Raw genomic sequence first — 25,626 nt, 5'->3', positions numbered from 1 at the left:
TCTGTGTGTGTGAGTGTGAGAGAGAGAGAGAGAGAGAGAGAGAGAGAGAGAGAGAGAGAGAGAGAGAGAGAGAGAGAGAGAGAGAGAGAGAGAGAGAGAGATGAGAGAGAGAGAGAGAGAGAGAGAGAGAGAGAGAGAGAGACCTGGCTGCTGTGGCCTGGCCTGCTTGTTAGGAAAACAAACATACAACAGAGGTCAATGCCAGGTCAAGCGAAAGGTCATGTATCTGTGTCTTGTTTCAGAAGAGGACTCCACCCCTCCCTGTGATACGTATACGTATACATACTCTTTTGATCCCATGAGGGAAATTTGGTCTCTGCATTTATCCCAATCCTTGAATTAGTGAAACACACACAGTACACAGTGTACACAGTGAGGTGAAGCACACACTAATCCTGGCGCAGTGAGCTGCCTGGGGAGCAGTGAGGGGTTAGGTGCCTTGCTCAAGGGCACTTCAGCCGCTTCCTACTGGTCGGGGTTCGAACCGGCAACCCTCCGGTTACAAGTCCGAAGCGCTAACCAGTGGGCCACAGTGCCCCAATGCAGGTATCTCTACTGTAAGTGTGTACAGTATGCCTACACCTGCATTATATACATGCTACTGTTATAGGTTATAGTGGACATTCATTATGCCCCTGCCTGCATTATATACATAAAATATATATACATAAAATATATAGTGTGTGTGTGTGTGAGTAAGTGTGTGAGTGAGTGCACATGTGTGTTGGACGGGGACACACACCACCATCTACAGACAGGGCTTGGAATGGCAACATGGACCACACAGAGCTGCACATAGTGACACACACACACACACAGCAACAACCGTTTCCCATTGCAATCACTCAGTCTAGATGTGGTCCTTTTGTGACTCTGATGTGGTCAGGCTCTGTCCCTCAGAGAACTGCATGTTTTAAAGTGACTAGACTCCAACTGTGCTGCATGGCCATTTCCAATTCAAGTTCAAGGCTCAACGTGTGTGACGCTAGTCTGTGTGTGTGTGTGACGCTAGTGTGTGTGTGACGCTAGTGTGTGTGTGTGTGTGTGTGTGACGCTAGTGTGTGTGTGTGTGTGTGTGTGACGCTAGTGTGTGTGACGCTGGCACTCCAGCTGTTCTGCTGCTGGACCATGGCAAGCAATAGGACATCTGCCTAAGTCTGTTTGCAATAACGTCACAGACTACATGTGGGGTCGGCACCATGAGTCAGCACATATGGACAGTCTGGCTCCACACACACACACACACACACACAGTTCTGGCTGAGTGCTGATCTTGGAGGGTCTCCTTCTCCATCATTAACTGTCAGTGCTGTCCACTCATTCCATCTCTCACTCTCATTGAGAACTCCTCTTCTCTCAATCTCCCTCTGACACTTGGCTCTCAATCAGTCTCCATTCTTCTCCCTCTCTCCATCCTTCCATCTTCTCACGCCCTCCCGCTCTCTCTCCATCTCTCTCTCTCTCTCCATCCCTCTCTCTCTGATTGTGACAGTACAATGGGTGTGCCATGCAGTCTTGACAGGATTAGGGGTTTTGGGGCTGTCTGTGGTGCGACTACCTGAGACAAACGTCCCATGATTTGCGTCTCCATAGCCAAGAGAGACTGCAGCCGATCATCAACAGTGGTCTCTCTGTCTCTGTGTGTGTGTGTGTGTGTGTGTGTGTGTGTGTGTGTGTCCGTGTTCCCATAAGTATTCATATTGTCTTTATTATGTGAATGATGTGATTTGCTAAATCATTAGCGTGCTACACCCTCCACAACCTCCATCCTTGCGTCCCTCTCTTCGGTCCACCCTTTGCTCCGTTCGCAGCTGCCCTCCATCTAGTCACAGGTGTTTTTCACCAATTCCGATCCATTTCTACCCAGTCCTAGCCTGGGTGTTCCCATGCTGCCTTGCGCGCGATTTGATTCACTGGAGGCCATGGAGCAAATTTTCGCCTGAGATAGGGAACCAGTCACAGAACAGGGGGGAAAGCAAGACGATGATGAGCTATGCACAGACGCATTTGATAGACATCCGTGGCACCCAATAAACGGATCTGGGCATTTTTTTTTCAAATACGAGAAAATGAACGTTTGGTTCCCAGACCACGTCTCATTGAGAAGTGGTGGCGCTAGCCAGGCTAACCCAGTCCACTGAACAAGCGGTCAACACTTTTTACAAACACTCTTTGCATGCTCTTCACACTCTTCTGTCCACCCGCTCCGACAGGGGGCCTTTTGAGATTCGGCTCTGGCGGAGCGCGTGTGTGTGTGTGTGCACCAGCTACTGGACACAGTGGTGGGCACTGGGTGTGTGTGTGAGGGTGGACAGGGTCTGGGTGGCGACAGCTGTACCAGTGGAGAGAGCATGTGACTAGGCATGAGACTGAGAGATGACTGGCACTGCAATGGGGTGCCAAGCGCCACGGCCACCCTCCCTCTCACACACGCGCACACACACACACAGACAGGCACACACACACACACACACACACACAATCACAGACAAACAGACAGACAGACAGACAGGCAGACACACAGAGGAATACACAAACACACACACATACACACACACACAGACAGACAGACAGGCACATACACACACAGACACCCACACACACAATCAGACAGACACAAACACACACACACAGGAACACATACACAAGACTTATGGCTTTGAATAATAAACAAGCAAGGCATATGTAACATAAAAGTGTGTGTGTGTGTGTGTGAGTGTACATGTGTGTGTGTGTGTGTACGTGTGTGTGTGAGTGTACGTGTGAGTGTACGTGTGAGTGTACGTGTGAGTGTACGTGTGAGTGTACGTGTGAGTGTACGTGTGTGTGTGTGTGTGTGTGTGTGTCTGTCTGGGGAGGTGGCAGGGGGTGCAGGTGTACCTGGAACACACAACACAGTATACAGAGCACATTAATTGAATGGTCTTTTTCTATGAAAACCATTATTTCAAAAATCTCTTACACAGCACAGAACTGTCCTATGTGTGAGAAAGAGAGAGAAAGAGAAAGAGAGAGAGCGAGAGAAAAAAAAGAAAGAGAGAGAGAGCGAGAGAGACAGAGACACACACACACACACCCATCACTCATATTTCCAAATTTCAGTCAAATGGAGGTGATTTGCATATTCATTAGGATTAAGCGAGCTGCAGGCGCTGAGTGTGCAAGTCCGTTTGTCCTCCAGGGGCTCCGAGACAATGGCACAGATTAGCCCAATCGCCACGGAGACGGAGAGAAAACACCATATCAGCCGTGACTAGAATCATCTCAACTCAGAATCTTTTACTGGAAGTGTGTCCGTGTGTGTGTGTCTGACTGTGTGTGAGTAACCAAGAGAAAGGAGGAGAGAGAAAGACTGTGTGTGTGTGTGTGTGTGGGGGGGGGGGGGTGGGTGTGTGTTGCTGTTGCTTTATTTAACTCCTGATAAAGAAGAAGTTGTTCCAGAGTTTCTGGAAAGCCTGAACAAGGTCAGACACTGAAACTCTTTGGGCCAATCACAACTCAGAAACAGAGAAGAGGAGAGAAGATAGGCGTAGAACACCGGATATACACACACACACACACACACACACACACACACACACACACACACACACAGGCTTAAAGACTTCTGGTCCTGTAGCCTGTAGGATGTGTGTTTGCATATCTGTTTGCATTTGTGTACAGTTGAGCTCATAAGTTTATGAACCCATGCTTAAGTTGACTAAAAAGAGCAATAAAAAAAAAAACACCTTTTGGAAATTGATCTTAATGCCTTAAGCTAAAAAATAAATGTTCTTCCTTAAAATACAGCGCCCGTACCATGTCTGAGCCAATGCAAATCAAACCAGCTATTAGGCTAACTGAAATAAAACCATGCCAATCTCTAGGTATGGTGAAGGGTAAGTGATGATGTGGGGCTATTTTGATGTCATAGCAACATTCAAACGCTAAAAACAGCCTACATAGAACATTAAAAAAATAAATAACAAATAAGTCATACTATTATATTATAATACGTCATAATAAAATGTGTAGGGAGCAGAATTTAAGCATGGCTGCATGTGACATTTCAAAATGACAAGCCTGACAGCTATTTTGAGTCAAGGCTATATGTTTAGCCTATTGAATAACTTGATGATAGAGAAGACAAACCATTTGTGGAATGATGCATCATTATGAAATTTGCAACAATGTGACTCAAAAACAATGTCTGGTAGCTTATAAATGACATCTCCCTCTGTCTGCCACTCGTTGTCTGTAGCTGGTTATGTTTTGCATGTGTGGCATTCTGAAACGTCCTTAAATTCGGGACCATTATCGCTCTTTTCAATTTGGGACGTTGCAGTCAGAATTGTTGATTGTTTACAAGTCTGTCCAAAGTAGCCTGGGCTATTCGAAGTGTCAGTTTATTGAACATAATTTTTGATGTGGTTTTTGCATAGCACTGCATAGCCTACCCGTGTCTGTTGGCGTGTTGTTGCAAAATCCGAGGAATCATTTTATGCAAGAGGCATATACAAAGGCATTCTTTATTGTTGATATGATAATCATCCAAACCTTTTGCATCTTGACTACCCCTGCCGTGCATGATTCAGGGCTGCCAAAGCTCCGCTTCTATCCGCTCTGTCCCTGGTCCTGCGCTGTGTTGTGTGTGTGTGTGTGTGTGTGTGTGTGTGTGTGTGTGTGTGTGTGTGTGTGGGGGGGGGGGGGGGGGGGAGTGGCCAGTGACTAGAGCGGCAAAAGCCAGTGTGCGTGCTTCTTATACCGATATATTTAACAATATATTTCTTATTCTAACAACGTCAAACTTAGCACTGCACTTAGCCCGTAGCAAGTCACCTGCCATGTTTGAAATCAATCGGACAAATGGTTCGACAGATATGTGAATAACACAAACACACACACAGACAGACAGACGTTCCTGTAATTTATAGATATATGCGTGTGTGCATTTCATTCATCCACTGGAAAAACGAATAAACAGCAGTAGCAGGGTCAGGCAGGGGCGTTGCAAAACCATAATAATAAGCACAGCACAAGCACGCGCACACACACACACACACACACACACACACACACACACACACACGCACACATCACCAATGCTGGAAAAAAATAATCAAAATGCAAAGCAGCCATTCCTTTTAATCTGGCAGTTTTTATGGAAATACATGAATGTTTCAGGGCACAGAGGAATAGGCGTGTGTGTGTGTGTGTGTGTGTGTGTGTGTGTGTGTGTGTGTACACGATGGAGGGCTGTCCCAAACCCGAGCCCAATTTACATGGGAGCTGTGTGTGTGTGTTAGTTTTGATCTGTGGAGTAATCAAATTACTCTGTTGAGAATCAGCGAGAGGAATCAAATCTACCAATAGCAGCTATACAGCAACCTCAGAGGAATGAGAGAGAGAGAGAGAGAGAGAGAGACAGAGAAAAAGGGATAGAGAGACAAAGAGAGGGAGGAGAGGAGAGGGGGAGGAGAGGCAGAGGCAGAGGAGAGATAGAGTTAAGAGAGGAGAGGGAGGAGAGGAGCGGGGGAGGAGAGGAGAGGGGGAGGAGAGGCAGAGGCAGAGGAGAGATAGAGTTAAGAGAGGAGAGGGAGGAGAGGAGAGGGAGGAGAGGAGCGGGGGAGGAGAGGAGAGGGGGAGGAGAAAATGGGGCTAAATCAAACAAGTGAGCAAAACAAAACATACCATTTTCTTTACTTTCTACTTTCATATTTTCTCTATGGAAACAAGGCTCTACACAGAAGCAGTCTCAGACAGCAGCAGGGCCATCCTGAGTGTGTCTGTGTGTATCTGTGTGTGTGTGTGCGCGTTGCCATGTCTCTTCTTGTCCCTACACTTCTGCAGTATGGGATTACTTCTGTCAGTTCGCTTTTACAATCAGCTGAGTACACACACCATTACAGACCCCCACAAACCCGGCACTCAGCCCAATCACACAGTGGCTTATTAAACAGCATCAACACAAAACGCACCATTACGCACGCCCATACAGCCCAGCATGGCTCTAGCACTAGACATGCCTACAACAGAACGCATTAGGTCAAATGTAGGCACGGAATGTGTGTGTGTGTGTGTGTGTGTGTGTGTTCCTACAACAAAATGCATTAGGTCAAATTTAGGCACGAAGTGTGTGTGTGTGTTCCTACAACAAAACGCATTAGGTCAAATTTAGGCACGGAGCACATCACGTCCGTATGCATCGTTACACAACCAATGTACAGAAAACACGTCACAAAATATATATGTCAAGGCAGCGCACCTCACAAAATATGTCTCCATAAACACATCATTATATGCTGCCTACACAACGCGTATCGCAAGAGACGTCCCACACACACAACGCACATGTGAAGACATGCTTACACAGACAGACCATCATTATTCCATACGTGTAGGCCAAGGGGCTGCTGTGAGGTCATGAAGACGAGTACGTTAACGGCTTCTGTCCGAGCATGCTGGGAAACCGTCCCGGGATCAGAGGAGAGGGCCACGATTGGCTTGGACTGCACCAAGGTAATTAGGGAGATAACTACAGAATGACAAGACAACCTGATCTCATCAGTCTATATCCGTACACACACACACTCAGAGAGAGACACACACAACTGCACACTCACTCACACACACACAGGGAGAGAGGGCCAGAGAGAGAGAGAGAACCCACACAGAGAAACAAACACATACCCACACACACAAATGTAAACATACAAGCTACACGACGATCTCAGAGAGGCCGGGTAAGGTTTGTTTGTTTGACTTGTTGTTTACTCAGAGCAGAGCTGTCAATTTGCCTTCATGTGCGCCTGTGTGTCATTTCTGTGCTACACCCCTTCACTACCTCATCAATACTTCATCCCCTTTCAGACGGTCAAGCACTGTCCTCTACACGACCTGCATTAGTATGTCAAGTCCAGTAAAGGAGTCTGTTGAGCAAAAGACCAGCGGTCCACTCATGTTGCATGAATGTTGGGGAATTACAATATAGTAACAATTTCTCAAACTACTACTTAGAGGCTGCTGAACAGCACTGCTAAGAAAATTCCATGACAGCTGTGAAATGATGTTGACGTGTGTGTGTGTGAATGTGTGGGAGGGGGGGTGCCTGTTACATCTGAAACCTTGTCATCTAAACATCAGCATCATTGAAGATGTTTTGTTCCGTTCTGATGAGCACTTAGAACATCTGTGCACACCACACTCAGGAGACGTCTCATCACAAGGCTGGGCCTCTTACTTGATAGAGTTCCTGAAGTGGTCCTCGGCAGGGTTCTTTACAGTGCAGCTGTTCAACAGCCACAGGTCGGCCTCCGCAGGGTCATCTGGGAGAGAGAGAAAGAGAGAAAGACAAATAAAAAGAGTGGAAAGATGGGAAAGATGGGAAGAAGGCAAGGAAAGCCATGTTTATAATCATATAAATCATTTCTATTATTCATTGATGTTTGTTATTTTGTGGTGTGGTATGTGTGCGTGTGCGTGTGCGTGTGCGTGTGCGTGTGTGTGTGTGTGTGTGTGTGTGTGCGAGGGTGCGTCCAAACAGACTGCTTCAGCATGATGCAACAGTACACCAGACACCAGGCCTCTGAGGAAAAGCCACAGCTCCATACAGAATTGTCACACTGAGTAACACACACACACACACACACACACACAGAGGAACATAAGTGTACTGCAGGCTCCTGCTCTGTCTACGGCACTGAACCAGATATTTCACATCCTATCAATAACACAGCCTCAGTCAAGCATTCACAAGCCAACACACACACACACACACACAAACACACACGATCACACACATATACATAATCATATGTACAGCACACATTCATTGAGTATACGCAGAGACAAGGCTGACTACATTTTTGTATGGTAGGGCTGGGCTATATGGGAGAGCATGGGTGTGTGTGTGTGTGTGTGTGTGTGTGTGTGTGTGTGTGACTAACACACACAGAGTGTGAGAAAAGCTGCTAAAAAACTTACTGGAAAAGCTGAGGAGCCAAGGAAACAGAAACATCACTGACAGGAAGGCACCCTGAGTCAAAGTGTTTACGGGGTGTGTGTGTGTGTGAGAGAGGGCAATGTGTGAGAGCAAGGGAAGCATGATGCACAAGCATCAGCACATGCAAGCTATAGTTACACTTACACACACACACATACACAGGACGGAAGTGAGCAGTGAATCAGCCCCATTATTAAAGTGTCCACAACATCCAGCAGTGGCTCATGAACCCCTCGTTAACTTGACCAGAGGTAACCAGCAGTCGCACTGCTAGTGTCGTAAACTTGCTGGACTGCGCCACACCATGCCAGTGCATTCTGGGAAAGAGAACACTCAGATCCTGTGAGTCAACAGCCGAGCAAAAGACCCAGCACAACAGGAACACACACACAAACACTCTCTCTCTCTCTCTTACACACACACACACACACACACACACACACACACACACACACACACTCTCTTTCCTGTCCCAGCGAAGATGAAGGTCAGCACAGTAAACTTTGGCAGCTTTAGGGAACAAGCAGTTCCTGCTGAGGAGGATCTTCCCTGGGAACATTAGTCAGATAACCCCAGCCCTGAACGCCACCAGGAGGAACATCAGCCCCTCAAAACATCCACCCATCTCTGAGCAAGGGGAATTTGCCAAAAATTCACCGAATTTGCACAACATCAGCCAGACATCACCAAATGTGCACAACAACAGCACAAGGTCGGTTTTCTGATCGCCCAGACAGCCACTAAATTCCACCCCACACACACACACCTCCAAATTTGCAACCCAAAGTGCAAATTCAAAACAGCGCCCAAACCAAGAACACAGGCAATGTTATGGCAAAGCCAAAATCCCCCATTTCTGAGAACCACTGGAGGGAATCCAAGGGGTGGTGGAAAGTGTCCACTGAGGACGTTACTCAACCCTGCAAGCCTGATGTGAAATTGCAGACTGGCCAGTGGGAGTGGGTCGCGCAGGAATACACACGTTTCCTCCGAGCGTGCGGGCGGGGGGGGGGGGGGGGCAGGCAGCAGGCGTGTCTGCCAATGTGGCATCAGCTGTGTCCTCTGGCTGTAACACACAACTTGGCTGGTTTTCTTTCTCTTTTTCACACACACAGGACTGAGGAGTTGTGCTGGACTGTATGGACGGAGTGTTTCTAGAATAATCCTTCCAAAACTCTTTGGATAGGAGATGGGACTCTACGGTTAGACCCAAGGGGAAAAGGGTATGAGCCCGAGTCTCATAACATGATCCCCATTCCCCAACCACACACATTCATTTCTTTTCTCTGTTTCTCTCTCTCTCTCTCTCTCTCTCTCTCTCGTCAGCCATCATGACAAATCTTTCACACCGTGCTGACCTGGGTTCTCTGGTCTTACTGGACATCTCAATTTTCCCCTCAGTTAAACCCATCTGCAGGACACACACCACACACCTCACACGTCAGAGCTGGGTCATTATGCAAAGTCTCACATATGAAAACATGGCCCAGGGTCAAGCACACAGGAGGTGAGTCCTCCATCCCAACTGAATCACTGAATTCCAGCTCTCACACACAGGCATTTTACAGCAGGGAGACCAGAAGTGGTCACCAAAAGTGGTCAGACAAGTCGTCCCCTATTCTTATTTTTTGAACTTCATTAGGTGAGGTGAGGTGAATATCTAAAGAGGTTTGCTCCACTTATCAGTATAACTCTATGGAATTCTAAAACTTTGAAGCTCAATATCACTGAACTACTCAGAATGCAGATAGAACCTCATAATTCCAAGGGGACGAAGAGAAAACCCCAAACCTTCTTTGAGCTGGGAAGAGACTAGGATCACAGGTCAGTGGAACAGTAAATGGGAAAATAACTAGCTTCCTTAATGAACCATCACACCTCAGTCCTGGGCACTGACTGACTAACCACAGAATTTAAAGCAAGGAAAACGTAAATATACCTGAAGCGATCAGGAATTTCCGAGGCAGTTGTACATAATTATCTATTTTCAAACCTTAAACGGCCCCGTCCATGCCTGAATTCCAGCACATGCACTCACACGCACGCAAATGCACCACACACACACACACACACACACACACAACTTCAGACTGAAGGGGCAAAAACAAGACTGTAGGTAACTGATTAACACATTTTGTTTTGTTGAGTTCTCCACCAAAACGTGTCAGTGTGTATTTAAATAGCAATCCATTAGAATGACGGACACACTAACAGACAAAAATAGCCCATTAAGGAAATACAAGTCTATTCTGAGGAATTTACAGACATTTTTTGCGAGGGGTGGGTTTAGTCATCACACAGGCATATTGGACCACTTGCATTTCCTCAAATAAGTGGGAAATCTGTGGGAGTGGGAGTGGGAGTGGGAGTGTGTGTGTGTGTGTGTGTGTGTGTGTGTGTGTGTGTGTGTGTGTGTGTGTGTGTGTGACAAACAATTGTGTGTATTGTGTGTGTGTGTGAGAATTGTGTGTGTGAGTGTGTGTGAGAGTGTGTGTGTGCGCGCAACTGCCTTGATGGACCCAAGCACAAAAGACAGTGCTCTGCTCCAATGATGTGTGTCGAGGGCTTTTGGAAGGTGTGTATGTGACAGTTCAGCAGTTCAAGTGAGATATGACTATTCCAGTTAGCTATGCCCCTAAGGAGGGTAGACATGATGAGACGACACACACACACAGAACCTCCTATATGAACTAGAGCAAAGAGTATGTCCCACTATACTTAGATACACACACACGCACAATCTGTGGCATTCTTCCCTGTCATTCTCATTCTCCCCTACATCCTCTGTATCCCTCTTTCTGTCTCATCCCCAGCTCCTCTCTCTACTCTCTCTCTCTCTCTCTCTCATCCTCTGTGCCTCCATCCAGCAGGTTCAGCAGCAGTAGTGGAGTCATTACGCTCCTACCCTCCCTCTTCACCGGCCTGACCCCCCCCCCCCCCCCCCCTCTCCACCACTCCACCCCCCTCTCTCTCACATCTCACATCCCTCTCTCCTTCTCCATCCACAGGCTTGGGCCAGGTGCACAGTTCATCAACATTAGCGGTAGTCTACTATATCAGCCACCTCTAGCCTGTCTGCCCTCATCTCTTCACTTAAACCACACACACACACACACACACACACACAAACCCAAAGACCCCAGAGCAGGAGCGTCTGCTCGGAGTCTGGCACGCTACCCACTCCTCCAGCCAGCCAGTCCAGACAGTGGGGCATAAACAAGAGTTACATAAAGCCCCCCCATCCCATCCAGACCCAGCCAGAGTCTCTCAGTTGCACAAACACACACACACACACACACAGACAGACACACACACACACACAGACACACACACACACACACAGGGGTGGTGTGCAACCCAAAGAAGGTCAGTGGTGAGCCAGGCGGGGGACGATGTGTCCTGACAGAGAGACCAAAATTGGGGTCAAACTTTCCGTTTGTGGGACGAGAGCAGCATCAGCAGCAGGTCTGTGAGTGCAGAGCAGAGCGCTCCTCTTCCCACCGAGACACCCAAACAACAACAGCAGAGGCTGAGACTGTGGGACAGGACGCACTCACAAATACACACACACACACAAACACACACAAATACACACAAAAATATACATACATCAGTATGAAGTACTGATGGCAACAACATGTCTATAACAAAACAAGCCAGCATGTTATAGTGTGTGTGTGTGTGTAAGGCATGTTTAATGGGCCTCAAAAGGGCTCAGTGTTTACGTACCAGACGTGTGTGTGTGTGTGTGTGTGTGTGTGTAAGGTATGTTTAATGGGCCTCAAAAGGTTTCAGTGTACCAGATGCGCGTGTGTGTGTGCATGCGTGTGTGAGTACATGACCACAATGCTTTGTGTGCCAGGACTGTGTGTGTGTGTTTGTGTGTCTAGTGAAAGGCCTGTGTACCGTTGTCTGAAAACAAAGAGTGGTATGTTTGTGTATGTCCGACAGCTTCAGTGATGCATAATAATTTGTGTGTTTTTCTTTTGTATGAATATGCACATATACTGCAACAAGTCTAGTAGATACAGTATGTGTGCGTTTGTGTGTGTGTGTATGTATGTGCGTCTGCCTACTAACTGCCTGGAGCATGCATCTGCTGTCAGTAGCCTGCTCCCATTGCATCTTCCAAAGCCAATCTTCTCCTGTCTGCTGCAGGCATCTGAGTCGGACAGTGACCAGCAGGACACACACATACTGTACGCATGCATGCACACATACACACATTCCTGGAAAACACGCCTGCTTCTTCGCACTAGCTGCAGGCAAATGCAGCAGCTAAACAGAGCATTCAGGCATATAAGCAGAGTGGGATGTTTCTGTGTATGTGTGTGTGTGTCCGATGTTCTCCTCCACCTGAACAGCTGCATTAGTGTGCGCACACAGTGGTTTATACATAGAGCCGTGTGTGTGTGTGTATTCAAACAGTTATCCCAACAGTTTGCATTAGAACCGTGTGTGAATGTGTATGTGTGCGATGTTCTCCTCCATCTCAACAGCTGCATTAGTGTACGCACACAGTGGATTGTACAGAGCCGTGTGTGCGTGCGTTTGTGTGTTTGTGTGTGTCTGTGTGTGTGTATATAGGTGTGTGTCTGTCTGTCTAGTGTGTCTGTTTTTAGAGTGTGTGTGACCCTCCATCCCAACAGCTGCATTAGTGTATGTGCTTTGTGCTTTGGCCTCTGGTGCAGATCGCACTCTGCATATATTCTGCCCACTGTGCCCCGATCAGATCACAACAGCTGTCAAAGCAATTCTCCGTAACACACACACACACACACACACACACACACACACACACAGCAGGAGCCATAAACAACACTGGCTCTCCAAATTTCCCTCGAGCCACCGTCTCAACCCGTTTCAAAAGAGCTACGAACAGAATCAGCTGACTGAGATAATCAACATTAGTTCACTTCACCAGTCCGAGGAGAGGAGAGGAGAGGAGACCTTCTCCTTTTAGCATCTTCCACAGTGAACATCTTACACCACACAGCGTTGCAGTCCTCAAGTCCGGCACACACACACACACACACACGGTGCAAGTACACCTTCTCTCTCAGAACCATGACCTCACACAGACAAGGAGAGCAGACAACGGAGCTTTCTGGCAGGCACAAAGGCCCAACCTGCACCAGGGTCAATGTAGTGTGTGTATGTGTGTGTGTGTGTGTGTGTGTGTGTGTGGTAGGGTTCCGCTGGGGGCACCAGGGCAAGGGGCTCATGCCAAGCGTGCAAACAAAAGTCCATATGTGAGGGGTGCTGAGAGCTTAGAGTGGACGAGTAGGGCCCCAAAGCCACAGCCCTACCAGGGGTCAGTGTGTGTGTGTGTGTGTGTGTGTATTGAATACAGAGGGCAATGAGGTGGCAATAAAGAGGTAAGGAGAGAGTGAGAGATTAGTCATATAAACAGCAAGACATGGAATTTCCATTAGGCTGCAAAGTGTGTGTGTGTGTGTGTGTGTGTGTGTGTGGTTGATCACACGCAGGGCACTCAGTATGTTCTATGGTAATGTAAACAGACCTGAGGTGTGTGTATGTGCATATGTGTTTGTGCTTGTGAATGTGCGTGTTCTAAAAGCAGGCGATATGTATGTATGTGTGTGTGTGTGTGTGTGTGTGTGTGTGTGTCAGGGTGTGTCAGTGTCAGAAACGGAGAAACAGATTTTCCTTGTTGCGTCGCCCACATCTGCATTAGGAGCAGCATCCATCCACCTCCTTAAGCAAGCAGAAGGGCTTTCACATTGTCCCTGATCTGGAGACGCACTGGAGCACGCCAGAGAAGTGTGCTCTAATCACATCAGGACAGAGGACAAAGGGTGTGTGTGTGTGTGTGCGTGTGTGCGTGTGTGTGTGTGCGTGTGTGTGTGAGACATGATCCAGGTTGACATGGCATGCATGTTTCATCTGCATTAGTGTGTGTATTTGATTCTGAGAGACTAAGTGTCTACATATACAGTATCTATATGTGTGTGTGTGTCTAGGGAGAAGTGCTGAGATAACAGCTATGAAGGGGTACGAGTGTGAGTGTGAGAGTGTGTGTGAGTGTCTGTGTGTGTGAGTGTCTGTGTGTGTGAGTGTCTGTGTGTGTGAGTGTCTGTGTGTGTGAGTGAGTGTGTGTGAGTGAGTGTGTGTGTATCAGCGCTTCAAACATCTGCTGGTTAGATCACTGCTGTCCCACATGTATACCCTCCCTACTGTCACACGCACACAAACAGCAGCACACACATTAGGGGTCATAAAAGGTCATAGATGGCTAACACACACACACACAGCAGTACATTGACATGCCCAGCTATCTAAATCATGACAAGGGCAAGTGCTAATCTTGAACAGCTAACCAAGTGACAGAAAAAGATCTAAAATGCCAAGATTCACAGAGCTTCTGGAGAGGCGGGGGGGGGGGGGGTGAGGCAGCTGGTCCCATGTGTCACTACCCAGGCTTTCTTTTAGACACACGCAAGACGCCAAAAAGAGGCCACTGGGGCATCTGCTTGGGCACATGGTGGGTCAGACAGCTTGGGTACATGCCCACTCCTACTCTATGCTGGGTACTGGGTGTGTGTGTGTGTGTGTGTGTGTGTGTACACAAAGGGTTGCTAGCCAGGGCGGTTGCTTCACAGGTGGGAGTGTTTAGGAGTGCCAGGTGAACAGACTGTGTGTATTTGATCGTCTTACTGTGTGTGTGTGTGTGTGTGTGTGTGTGTGTGTGTGTTGCCTACGCTGCTACTGCTGTTGCTTCCACAGGTGTAGCCACAGGTGGGAGTATTCAAGAGTGCCAGGGGAACAGACTGTGTACGTGTGTGTGTGTGTATATGTGTGTGTGTGTGTAGATGTGTATGAGTGTCAGGGGAGCAGACTGTACGTGTGTGTGTGTGTGTGTGTGTGTGTGTGTGTATGAGTGTCAGGGGAGCAGACAGAAAGAGTTAGCCAGCTGGAGGATGGAGCAAGCAGTGATGGAGTATGTTTCTCCTCTAAAGCAGCAGCAGGACACACACTAGCTCACGGCAGAGGACACAGCCTCTGTGTGTGTGTGTGTGTGTGTGTGTGTGTGTGTGTGTGTGTGTGTCTGTGTGTGTGTGTGTGTGTGTGTGAGAGAGAGAATAGCAGGGGTGCCTACACATTGCCTGCACCTCCCCCTAGACTGTCTGTCTGTCCATCCACACACACACACCTTTAAAATTCATGAATTTCAGCAGTGGTGGAGCCATAATTTGCTGGGCCCCATAAAAGCAGATTAAAGGTGGACTGCACCAGCTATGCCTGGGACAGATGTTATTGGCTGACACACTCGGCCAACACTCTGCCAGTGTCCCTACCATAATGCATCACTCAGTTGTCACGGCAGCCCCAATGATGTCAATTTGTTTGTGTGATGTACAACTGTGGGGGTCTTGAAAAGCCTGCATAAATGCAGAGAGAGTGCGTGTGTGCGTGCGTGTGTGAGAGAGAGTGAGAGAGAGCGAGCGAGTGAGCGAGAGTGCGCAAGTGAGTGAGTGAGGTGAGTGTCGGTGTGTGTGTGTGCGTCACTGTGAGTTTGTGTGTGAGTGGAGAGTACAAATCTCATTTAAGTGCCAGTTCTCATCTGATCTAGTTTCCCCTCGTGTCCTGCACATTTGTGTAATGCATGTCTTGGTATGTCTCTATATGTTTGTATGAGCCTGTGCATCAGGCGCAGCTGTGGGGGGGGAGCCACAATGGAGGCAAAACTGGGCCAAGGTGACACAAGGCTTAAAAACACAAACAACTTGGTAGCGCAGTATGTCTACTGAGAATTCTCTGAGAGATTACAGTTAGTGGTCCACAAGAGGACACTCATCTCTGTCTCTCTCTCGCTCGCTCTCGCTCGCTCTCTCTCTCCCTCTCTCCCTCTCTCCCTCTCTCCCTCTCTCCCTCTACTGCAGGAGCAGGCAAATGTAGCGAGATCAGATCCCTACAGATATAGGGCAAAGGAAACACAAAACAGAACCTTATGCAAGCACAAAGATCCAAACGTTTAAAAATCAGACCAAAGCCAAATGGCGGTAAGTGGAAAAAAAACAAAATCCTTGTGGAAACTCCGGTCGGCAGGCACATTCAGACACAAATATGCAGAGAAGAAGCACTGAACCTTGACCCATTCAAAATGAGAGCAGTGGACTGCACCAGACCAAGGTAGCCAAACCCAGAGCAGCAGAAATCCAGGCACTAAAGCATGGGGAAGGAAGAGGCAAGGACCAGACCAGACCAGTGTAGCCAAACCCAGAGGGCAGGCCTCTAATGAGACCGCGAGAGAAGCGGACAACTTGTCTAACTTTTTATTTCACACTGAGCACAGACTGAGTCATTTTAGTGGTACTAGCTTTTGGCGTGCTGTAAAAACATCCTAATTCACTTTGACCACAGGCAATCACATATTGCACAAACATTCACATCTTCAATTCATTTTTCTTCTACCCGTTTCTTTTTTTTTTTACTTTTAGATATTGACTATTCTAGAACTCTAACAGGGAGACTACAACAGGCACATTAAGCTTCCACTAATCAGTGGAACTGGCTACACCAGACATGATGGTTCGAAAAAATTATAGCAGTCTTCTAAAACTATTTTCACGCTCCTGCAATGGAACGCTTCAGTTACATGTCTGGCGTATCCCTTCTGTAATCATTAAAGCCATTCTGATGAGAGAGAGAGAGAGAGAGAGAGAGAGAGAGAGAGAGAGAGAGATATAGAGAGATATAGAGAGATAGAGAGATAGAGAGATAGATACTTTATTGATCCCCAGGGGAAATTCAAGAAAGGCTGAAGCATCTCCCCGTCGGGGAATCGAACCCCGGTCTCCCGCGTGACAGGCAACAGCTTGCTACTCTCTAAAGATCAAAAGGGGGGGGGGGTCATTTAACACTTTACACAAGTGATTTTGGAATTTAACACTTCAAATTTTACACTTGTGATTCTACGATGTCCTACAGTCCTCTGCTGACCCGTGCATTTCAAACAGAGCTCTATGGGCTACTGAATGGAGTCTGGTTACCAATCCATAGGGCCCTCCTGTGTATGGGCTCCTGTATATCTGGAGCGGTGTCTTCTGCAAGACAGCAGAACCTGTACTGTCTCCACCAGGTTCCAATAACAGGCTATAAAGACAGACACAGAGATGGAAACGGACTGCAATGAAGACACACTGGCAGCCTCAAAGCTGATGATATCATTACACACACACACACCCTCTCCTCTCCTGCAGTTAAGGGGCCCTCTGCTATCCGAAGCTGCTCAGCCCTTCCCCAAGCTGATCAGCAGTCTCAGGAGGTCTCCTCTCCTCTCCTCTCCCTCTCCCACAATAGACAGAGAGGACATTGCATATAACCATAACCATATACTAAAAGCATATATACTCAAAGCACGGTCCTTAATGTTCTCCTCCAAAGCACCTCACTGCCTCTCAAGCTCAGGACCAAGACTGCCCTATGAGAGGACTAGACGTGCCCCAGGTCTTAGTGCCCCTCTGCCTCAGCCTCCGCACCCCGAGACGCGTGTCTGCTGACCTGGCTGGACTACAGGGGAGCACGTGTCCCTGTGGAGCGGTAAGGGGATGCGTGAGGAACACAGAGGCGACTACAGCAACAGCGGGAGGAGGAGAGAGGAGGAGAGAGGAGACGAGGTCTATAACCCCCTTAGGCCAGAGAAGCGAGACCTGCACTACTGCTGCTGCTGCTGCAGCTGTTTATCCAGATGGAGACTGACCCACTTCTCTCCCCACCCTTCCCCTTCCCCCCCCTCCTCCACCCATCCCTCACTGTGGGTGGCAGTGGGCACATGTTGGACACCATTCTTAAAGGCAGCAGTAGCCCACTAAGTAAATGTGGATGAGCCTAGCATCAGCCACTGAAATGAATGGGGTTTGTTACTTCCACGTCCTCTCCAGTATGACACAGGACCTCCATGCTCACTCCGCTTCAATCTCTTCCCTGGTCCATCACAAACCTCCCCAGAGCAGCTGACTCCAACAGAACTGAGCCAGATTGGGAGCATATCGGGGGTCAGAAATAGATGTGTGTTGGATCGGGTGGTGGGGGGGGGGGGGGGGGGGGGTCAACTTTAGAGCCAACTGGGACTCATCACTTTTCTCAGTCCTCGGAGACAGACATGACCTTGAAAGAGGCAGCAAAGGTCAAAAAGAGAGCGAGAGAGAAAGAGAGAGGAAGGATGGAAGGAAGGAAGCGAGAGAGAGAGAGCGAGCGAGCGAAAGAGAGAGAGCACGACGGGCTGGAAAAAGAGAGTGTTTGCATTAGCTAATACGAGACCCATTTGTTGTGAGCGTAGCGCAGGAGCCTGTGGCAGCAGCCAGGCTGCATGGCAAAGGGCTCTCTTATGGGAGGCAGCGGCCTCCACACCCTCTGCCCCCTCACTCTCCCTCTGCCCAGATGGCCACGTGTGCCAGGGGCACATGCCAGCTGTACCCGCATTTCTGGAACGAGACACTTGGACTGTGTCTCAAATCGCGTACTTCTGCACTTACAATACCTAATTTAAGTGCATGAGGGTGTTCACACTGAAAATTCCAACGACACGAAGGGCGCTGCAAGTTCCCGGATGGTGCACTCATAACGGTCAAAAAGCTGAGTGTGCAACGCTGGACACTTTTCGCCCTTAACGGACGCCATCTTGGCCAAATAGCGGAAGGGGAGGGAGCGTTTTCAAACTCGTGGTAATCGTGGTTGAGAAAGCTGAAGCAGCAGCAGCAGTGGAAAACAGACTTTACAGAGGTACAAGCAAGTTATACACATAAACGTTCATGTTTTGCAGAGTATGACGATGTCACTGTCGACGCCAATTAAGTTATATTTAAAATGTTGCAATCGTCATTTCCGTGAAGTGCACGTGTTAGTGTTTGATATGAGACAATACTATTCTGTTAAAATTTGCGCACTCCGCCAGTAAGCACACAGTGCACATAGGGTACTACACGAAAGTGTACTCACGTAAGTACACCAATTGAGACAGACTCTTGGAAGATGGATGGAAGATGCCAGAATGATGCCTGGAAAAGCCAGAGTGATGCTTTGAAAGATCTGTGTGAATTGCTTATAAGACACCCACCCAAGCTGCACCAGTTCATCTGTACATTCGATGGCATGATGAATAAAAATTCCAATGACAAAATGGCTAAATTAAAAGTATATTTAAAGACACATTCACAATTCACACTATTTTCTTTATTTATATAGCCAGTTCTTGTTTTTCTTAAGATTATAGCATTTATTTTTGCTTTCGCTTTGTTAAGCACCTTGTATACTTCTATATAATTAAAAAGACTGATCTGATTTGATGTCCAAGATGACCATAAGCTGGCTGTGTGCCCACACATTTGGCATGTGTATAATTTTTAAAATCAGAAAAAGGTAAGGGAGAGAGGCAAGTGTGGAGCGCTTTGAAGTTCAGAGGAAGTGTGTAAGTGCTGTTTTGGTAGGGCTAAGCCACACATTAAAGCTCAAAACCTGCCTGGACGCTGGCTGTGGCCAGAGAGCCTTCCTCGCGGCATCACCTTTCAACTTTCACATCAAAGCCAAGCCTGCCAAGCTTTTCAATCATTTCACTTTTCTAACCAGTTGTGTTCACCTTAGTACACACATCACGCTCTTCCAATATTAATGAGCCCACAGTGAAGAAGTAAGTCTGTTTTTCTTAGCCTGTGAAATCATTTATTTATTTATTTATTTTTCAGGTTTGATGGGCCAACACTGCAGAGATGATGAGCAACTCACAGCGTTTCGCTGCAATTTATGCAAGAGGTCATCTGGCTGCATAGGCAGCAGAGACACCAAATGCTCTCCACAAGTGATTAAGACTAAAATCAGAGCTGGTTGACAAAGCCATCATCTGTTCTAAAGGATCTTTGATTAAATAAAAGCAGAACACACATAGGCGTCTAGGGACCGATCTCTTACAGCACTCCTTCAGTGACATGACCTAGATCCCAAACAGCACGGTGCGACTTCCTAAAACAACATGAATGAACAACACACACAGCCCAGTCATCACATACACACGCACTGCGTGAATGAACTAAAGACAGCTTCCCTCCCATACTCCCAGGGACACATACAGCCATAACACACACTGGAGACTCACTGGCTGGCTCTCTGTGTGTGTGTGTGTGTGTGTGTGTGTGACGTCTCATGCGTGTGTGTGTGTGTGTGTATAGACGACATGTGTTGCGTGGCTCTCTTTGTGTGTGGGTGGGTGTGTGTGCAGTCGTGTCTTGCGTGTCTTTCTTTGTGTGTGTGTGTGTGTGTGTGTGTGTGTGTGTGTGTGTGTATAGACAACGTGTCTTCCTTTCTTTGGGTGTGTGTGTGTTTGTGTGTGTGTGTGTGTGTGTGTGTGTGTAGACTGGGCTTGTTTTAAGATGGCGGCATATTTCATGACCACACATCGGAGATGAAATGTGAGTGCATGGAGGCAATAAGGGCCAGTGTTTGCAAATGAGCTAAAGAGAGAAAGACAGAGTTCTTACACACACACACACACACACACACACACACACACAAGCTAACAGCACATAGGCATACGTCCAAGCCAACTCTTTAGCCTCTTCTTACACATACACTTGCCTAGGTCACCTTTTCAATAACCAAAAGCCTTTCTCAATACCTGCACTGAGCCCCTGCTCAGAGTACCGTGTAATTTTCCTGAGGGTCCCCGCTCCCTGCTGCGTGGCGGAGAGGTGCTGGTCATTACGATGGAGTGGACCGACGACAAGGGGAAGGGACCCGCAAAGGCTTCTGGTAGATGATCAATGCGTGTAGGCTCAGCTGACAAGACCCAGTGTGGTTCCTCTGAGCTGCTGGGTTAGAGACGCATCGCTGTGAAGTGGACTAATCTGTACAACGCCAGCATGGGGGCTTCAGTGCACTCTCCCCCACCATCACCAACACATAACATCATTTAAACCAATGAGAATGACATCAGTCATTCCCTTTAACGGCGCAAAGCGCGATATGTCAAATAAATGCATCGGTATTTTGGCATTCAATGGCGCATTTGAAGGAGGCTGCTTGCGAGACCGTATGGTATAGTCATTCCACTAAACCATGCTTTACTAAAACCTAGCATAGCCTTCACGCATTGGCAAAGTGAAACTAACTTCACCAAGGTGTCAGTCAACGACAAGACAGTTATATGCAGTTACTTTCACTATTGACTGACAATGGGTTACCATCGAAAACTTAGGCTGAAAAAAGCAACACTTACCCAAATATTGCTCACATGACTGAACAAAACACAACATTTATCCTGCAGAGGAGTTGCTTATATCTCGTGACGGTGCGTCTTCAGCTGTGCTCCATACGTGTCTCTCACCTCTCCCCTAATCACTTTTAACCGTCATTACCAATTTGCAAATGATGGTGAATAACTACTCATCATGAGATGTACAGTATTTTGTAATATCTTTAATTAGCTAATTATGTTTCCCATTGTAATCGTGCAATTTGTAATGTTTTGCATGGACGTGCGCTGGTGTGCGTTCATGAATGATAGAAGGATGGTGCGTGCACCTGCCAATATGACTGTTGACAATGTGCTCTTAAAATAACATATAAACAACTCGCCATAGACTTCTGACCAGGTGTACAATAGCGATTTTTAGACAATGGGCCAGGCCCCTCCCTAGGTTGTTAATTGCCACACCTCTGGGCGCATTGTTTAAAAAATAAATGCGCAAAATACCGAATTAAACTTTGTGCGGGTGGAAAACAAGTTTTACGCCATTCGCCAGTGTGCAAAATACAGCCCACAATGTCAGACGCGTCATCATTGCCGTTTTCAACACATCTGGCTCTCGTAATGTCACCATGCTCCGATAAGCTCTATAATACTTGACATACCTAGGACTTAACACTAGAAATCATGATTAGAAAACTTTTTGTTGACAAGGATGAGAGAATAAAATACAGATTATCAATTTGGTCAACATTTAGCAATACGTTTCATAAAGGAGTAGCCCACATTCTTGAAGCTAATGGTTCTCAAACGTTTCATCCTGACTACCTCAGAAAATATTTGGTTTTCCAAGTACCACCATTGGTATTAACATTTAACCAGATTAGCATGGTATGTGATAGGGCCATAATGTAATGCCTATAAAAAGGTTGATTTGATATTCTTAGATTTCATGATTATGTGATTGTTTGATGTTGTCATTATTTTCTGCATAAAGGTAATCTACTTTCTGCTGGTTCAGAAGTCATAATCAATAATGTCAAGAATAACGTTTACTGGAAGACACCACCATTTTATTTGATGATAGACACATTCAATTATTGAAAGAGGAGGCATACCATATCAGCAATGACACAGTAAGACAAGGGGGTTTTGGTGTTTAAAAAGTTGCCATGTAGCCACCATTTTATTGGATAATATCAAATAATTGAAAGGTAAATTTAGTAAGCATAGAACAAATAATTTGAACTGATATACCCTAAGGAATATGGTTATGCAGTAGGCGTATTATAGCCTGGAAAATCCAGACCCTGATAATCTAGAAAGATTAAGGGTCTGGCCAAGAACAATGTAATGGCCCAACTCAAGGGGCGGCAACAAGCATGCATTTAAAAATCTCACTGCACGCAACACTAGATAACACTAGACCATGTTTACCCTGAATGATTTCGGACTTCTACGCAATCGGATAACACTACGACCAATGTGTACTGTCCTCCAACGTTGCAGCGCTGTCTTCATCAGTTTAGCTGGTTCCCCGGAATGTTGGGGTAAAATTAACGTGCATCATTGCTCTTTGCCAGAGTGTTTTGCAGAGACAATTCCATTGTGCTCTCGCGAGAACTCTGGATTTCCAGGATAGGCGTATTATGGATGAACAGAAATATTGTATGTAGGAATAAGATTAATATAGATAAAAAAAATATGTTGTAGGGATTATACAGTATAGGTTAAATGTGATTGAGCTTCCTGTTTCTGTTCCTGTAAGGTAGCCTGAATGGTGCTACACTCCCTGCGTCTTAAGATGGCTCCATTGACAATATCCTTTCGGAAACTGTAGGCTTTCTGTTCTTTTATTGGTGCCACCACATCCTGACCGGCAGCCTTTGAAAATTGTTGCCTGAATCTGTGTCCACCTGCCTTAGTTTTGGCCCTCTCTCTCTCTATGTTGTAGTTGTTGTCCAGTGCAGCCAGGCGAAGACGGGCTTCAAAGCTTTCATAGCTGAAGGGCTTTCTCTTCGTAGCATACTTATTGTATAGAGCATAAACACTCTCTAATTCACCTGTGTGGATGACCTCGGTCACCCTGTCAAGATTTTGGAGGAGCTGCCTGTTCAGGACAACCTTTAAAGGAATTATCCGGAGTAAAATGCACTTTAGATCAATTTACGGATGATTGGGAGTACATACATTGAGTTGACATCAAAATCATGTCATTCGGATGTGTTTTGAGAAAGTTCGATTTTACCATTTTTAGTCAAAACTCGTTAGCCTGGAAGTGACCCGGGCATGTAATTTCGCCGCTACAAAACGCTATTTTTATACCTCTTCTACAGTTCCAAACAACATTACACTTACGTGGTAGTGAGTAGAGGGTCCCTAAAGCCAAACCGAAGTATCCCGAGGTCTTTATGTGGTTGGATAGAGAGTCCAGAATGAATTTCATCAAGCCAATACCTTTCCGGAAATGTTGCTGCTGCAGCTGTCATCTTTAGGGGAAAGTCCGTAGGAGTCGATTGCCGAGTAACACGCTCTGGAAATTCACAATTTCGTCGCCGTTTTTTTTTTTTTTAAAACATAGTCAAGTATTTCTTTCGAAATTGAAATGCAGTTCGGTTTGGCTTTAGGGACCCTCTACTCACTACCACGTAAGTGTAATGTTGTAAACGTGCTAATTACCAACCATTTCGGTTGAAAATTCTAAAACAACAATGTTTTTTAATACTTCAAAATAACATTTGCTAAATAAACCTTACATTTTTCAGTAGCCATAGGTGTGTAGATTTGAACAAAATCTAGTTTGGTTCTTACCGGGGCTTTTTTGTTTACCATGCTCTGAGTTTAGTGCTGGGCTGGTGGGTGCTTATTCCCAACTTTTCTCACGGCACATCAACAGTTAGCCCGAGAATTCTCGTCAGCCATTCAAAATACCACTGGAGCTCCAAGCAGATTTGTACACGCAGCCTTACAACACTGTTTACAGCTCTTCGAGTCACAATAAAATGTAATTGTTGGTACATAGCTAATTTAGATAAACTTATGGTGTGGGTACTTGCGTTTCATTAGGAATCCGCCGTCTTGGTTTGTATAGAAATGAATATTAAGTGACACATACACGTAAGAGGTTGGACATACGTGACAGTTGGTAATATGCGACGTTCCGATAGTACCTTTTGCACAGATGGGTGGCAGTCGGTAACTAACACAGAGATGGAGACTCTGTGGTCCGCAACTTTGGCCAGGCATCTCTCCATATCCTCCACCTCGAGCCAGTAGCTACTTTTCACATCAGTCACCCGCCGTTTTCTGAGCCACGATCATTTTTGATTCTGTGTTGAGCAGTGAGTAGGTGCCGAAGGTTGCATTATACCCTGGGCTGTCATACCGTGCATCCCCGGAGATAATGATCGGCTTCTCATTCACAGCACTCATGACCCCCTCATTGTGAATAGCCCAGGCATAGTTGACCTCCGGTATGACGTAGGCTTTCTGGATCTTATACCACTGCCTCTCTGACATGGCCTCCAAACCAATGGTTTCGCAAACCTCCAGGAAAGGACTGCACTCATTCCCTGTCACAAACACCGCAGCCGGAACAGTGATGTTGCACTCCATGACTCCCCTGACTTGATTTTGCGAATGCCAAATCTAATTATGGCCATCTACACAGTGTGTTTTTACAGTCACCCCAAAACCACTGATGGACAACGTTGGTGGTTCTTCCAGGCATTTGCCACAACCCTCCCAATGACGCATGGAAAACAACATTAACAACTGCTGATGAGAAACTATGCTCTTTCTGTGATCAATGCAGTTTGTGTCTTCCTCCTCTTCCTCCTCTACATCACTGCAACTGGCACCATCACTTGTCAAACAAAAGTTCTCATCATAGTCCTCAAAGGACACCTCATTCTCTTCTTCACCACTGAAGCTTTGCTGGAATGACACTTCCAGAGTATGCTGTGGTTTTGAGGCTCTGGGGACAGATTTGTTATCAGGGTGGCCAAAGTTTTCCACAGCAGGGCAGTAAAGATGGCCATTGACTAATGTTGAAATGTTGACCAGGTCATCAGTTAGTGTACCTATGCTCCTGCCCTCCTGCCCATGTTTTCCTCAACTAGGTCTGTCTGGGTACCAACAGATACTCTGTGAACCCGTGGTCAGTGCATGTCCTGATCTTCCTCATCCTGGTCATTTACAGTTGTTTCACTGCCCACTGTAGACATGCAGGCCTGCTTGAACTGAGGAAAAGGTGAAGAGAAAGAGAAGAGGAGGAAGAGGAGGAGGAGGAGGAGGAGGAGGAGGAAGAGGAGGAGGAAGAGGAGGGGGAGGAGGAGGGGTGGAAGAGCTGTTAGATACAGTGGGGAGAATAAGTATTTGAACCCATGCTGAAGTTGACTAAAAAGAGAAATATAAAATAATCTGTTAGAAATTGATCTTAAAT

General features: G+C 46.7%; 1 protein-coding gene across 2 annotated transcripts in view; it reads right to left on the bottom strand.

The window, feature by feature from the left end:
- cdkal1 (CDK5 regulatory subunit associated protein 1-like 1) overlaps positions 1-25,626 on the bottom strand; it is a 267,508-nt gene that overhangs the window by 213,328 nt on the left and 28,554 nt on the right. For both annotated transcript variants that reach the window (XM_042106955.1, XM_042106956.1), the window contains exon 4: positions 7,220-7,304. In XM_042106955.1, coding sequence (XP_041962889.1) covers positions 7,220-7,304 — 85 coding nt within the window. The remainder of the gene's footprint in view (positions 1-7,219; positions 7,305-25,626) is intronic.

This window comes from Alosa sapidissima, chromosome 10 (genome assembly GCF_018492685.1).
Source record: "Alosa sapidissima isolate fAloSap1 chromosome 10, fAloSap1.pri, whole genome shotgun sequence".
Classification (NCBI taxonomy): Eukaryota; Metazoa; Chordata; class Actinopteri; order Clupeiformes; family Clupeidae; genus Alosa; species Alosa sapidissima.
The sequence above is the reverse complement of the archived record's forward strand: the minus strand, read 5'-3'. Positions and strand labels throughout refer to the sequence as shown.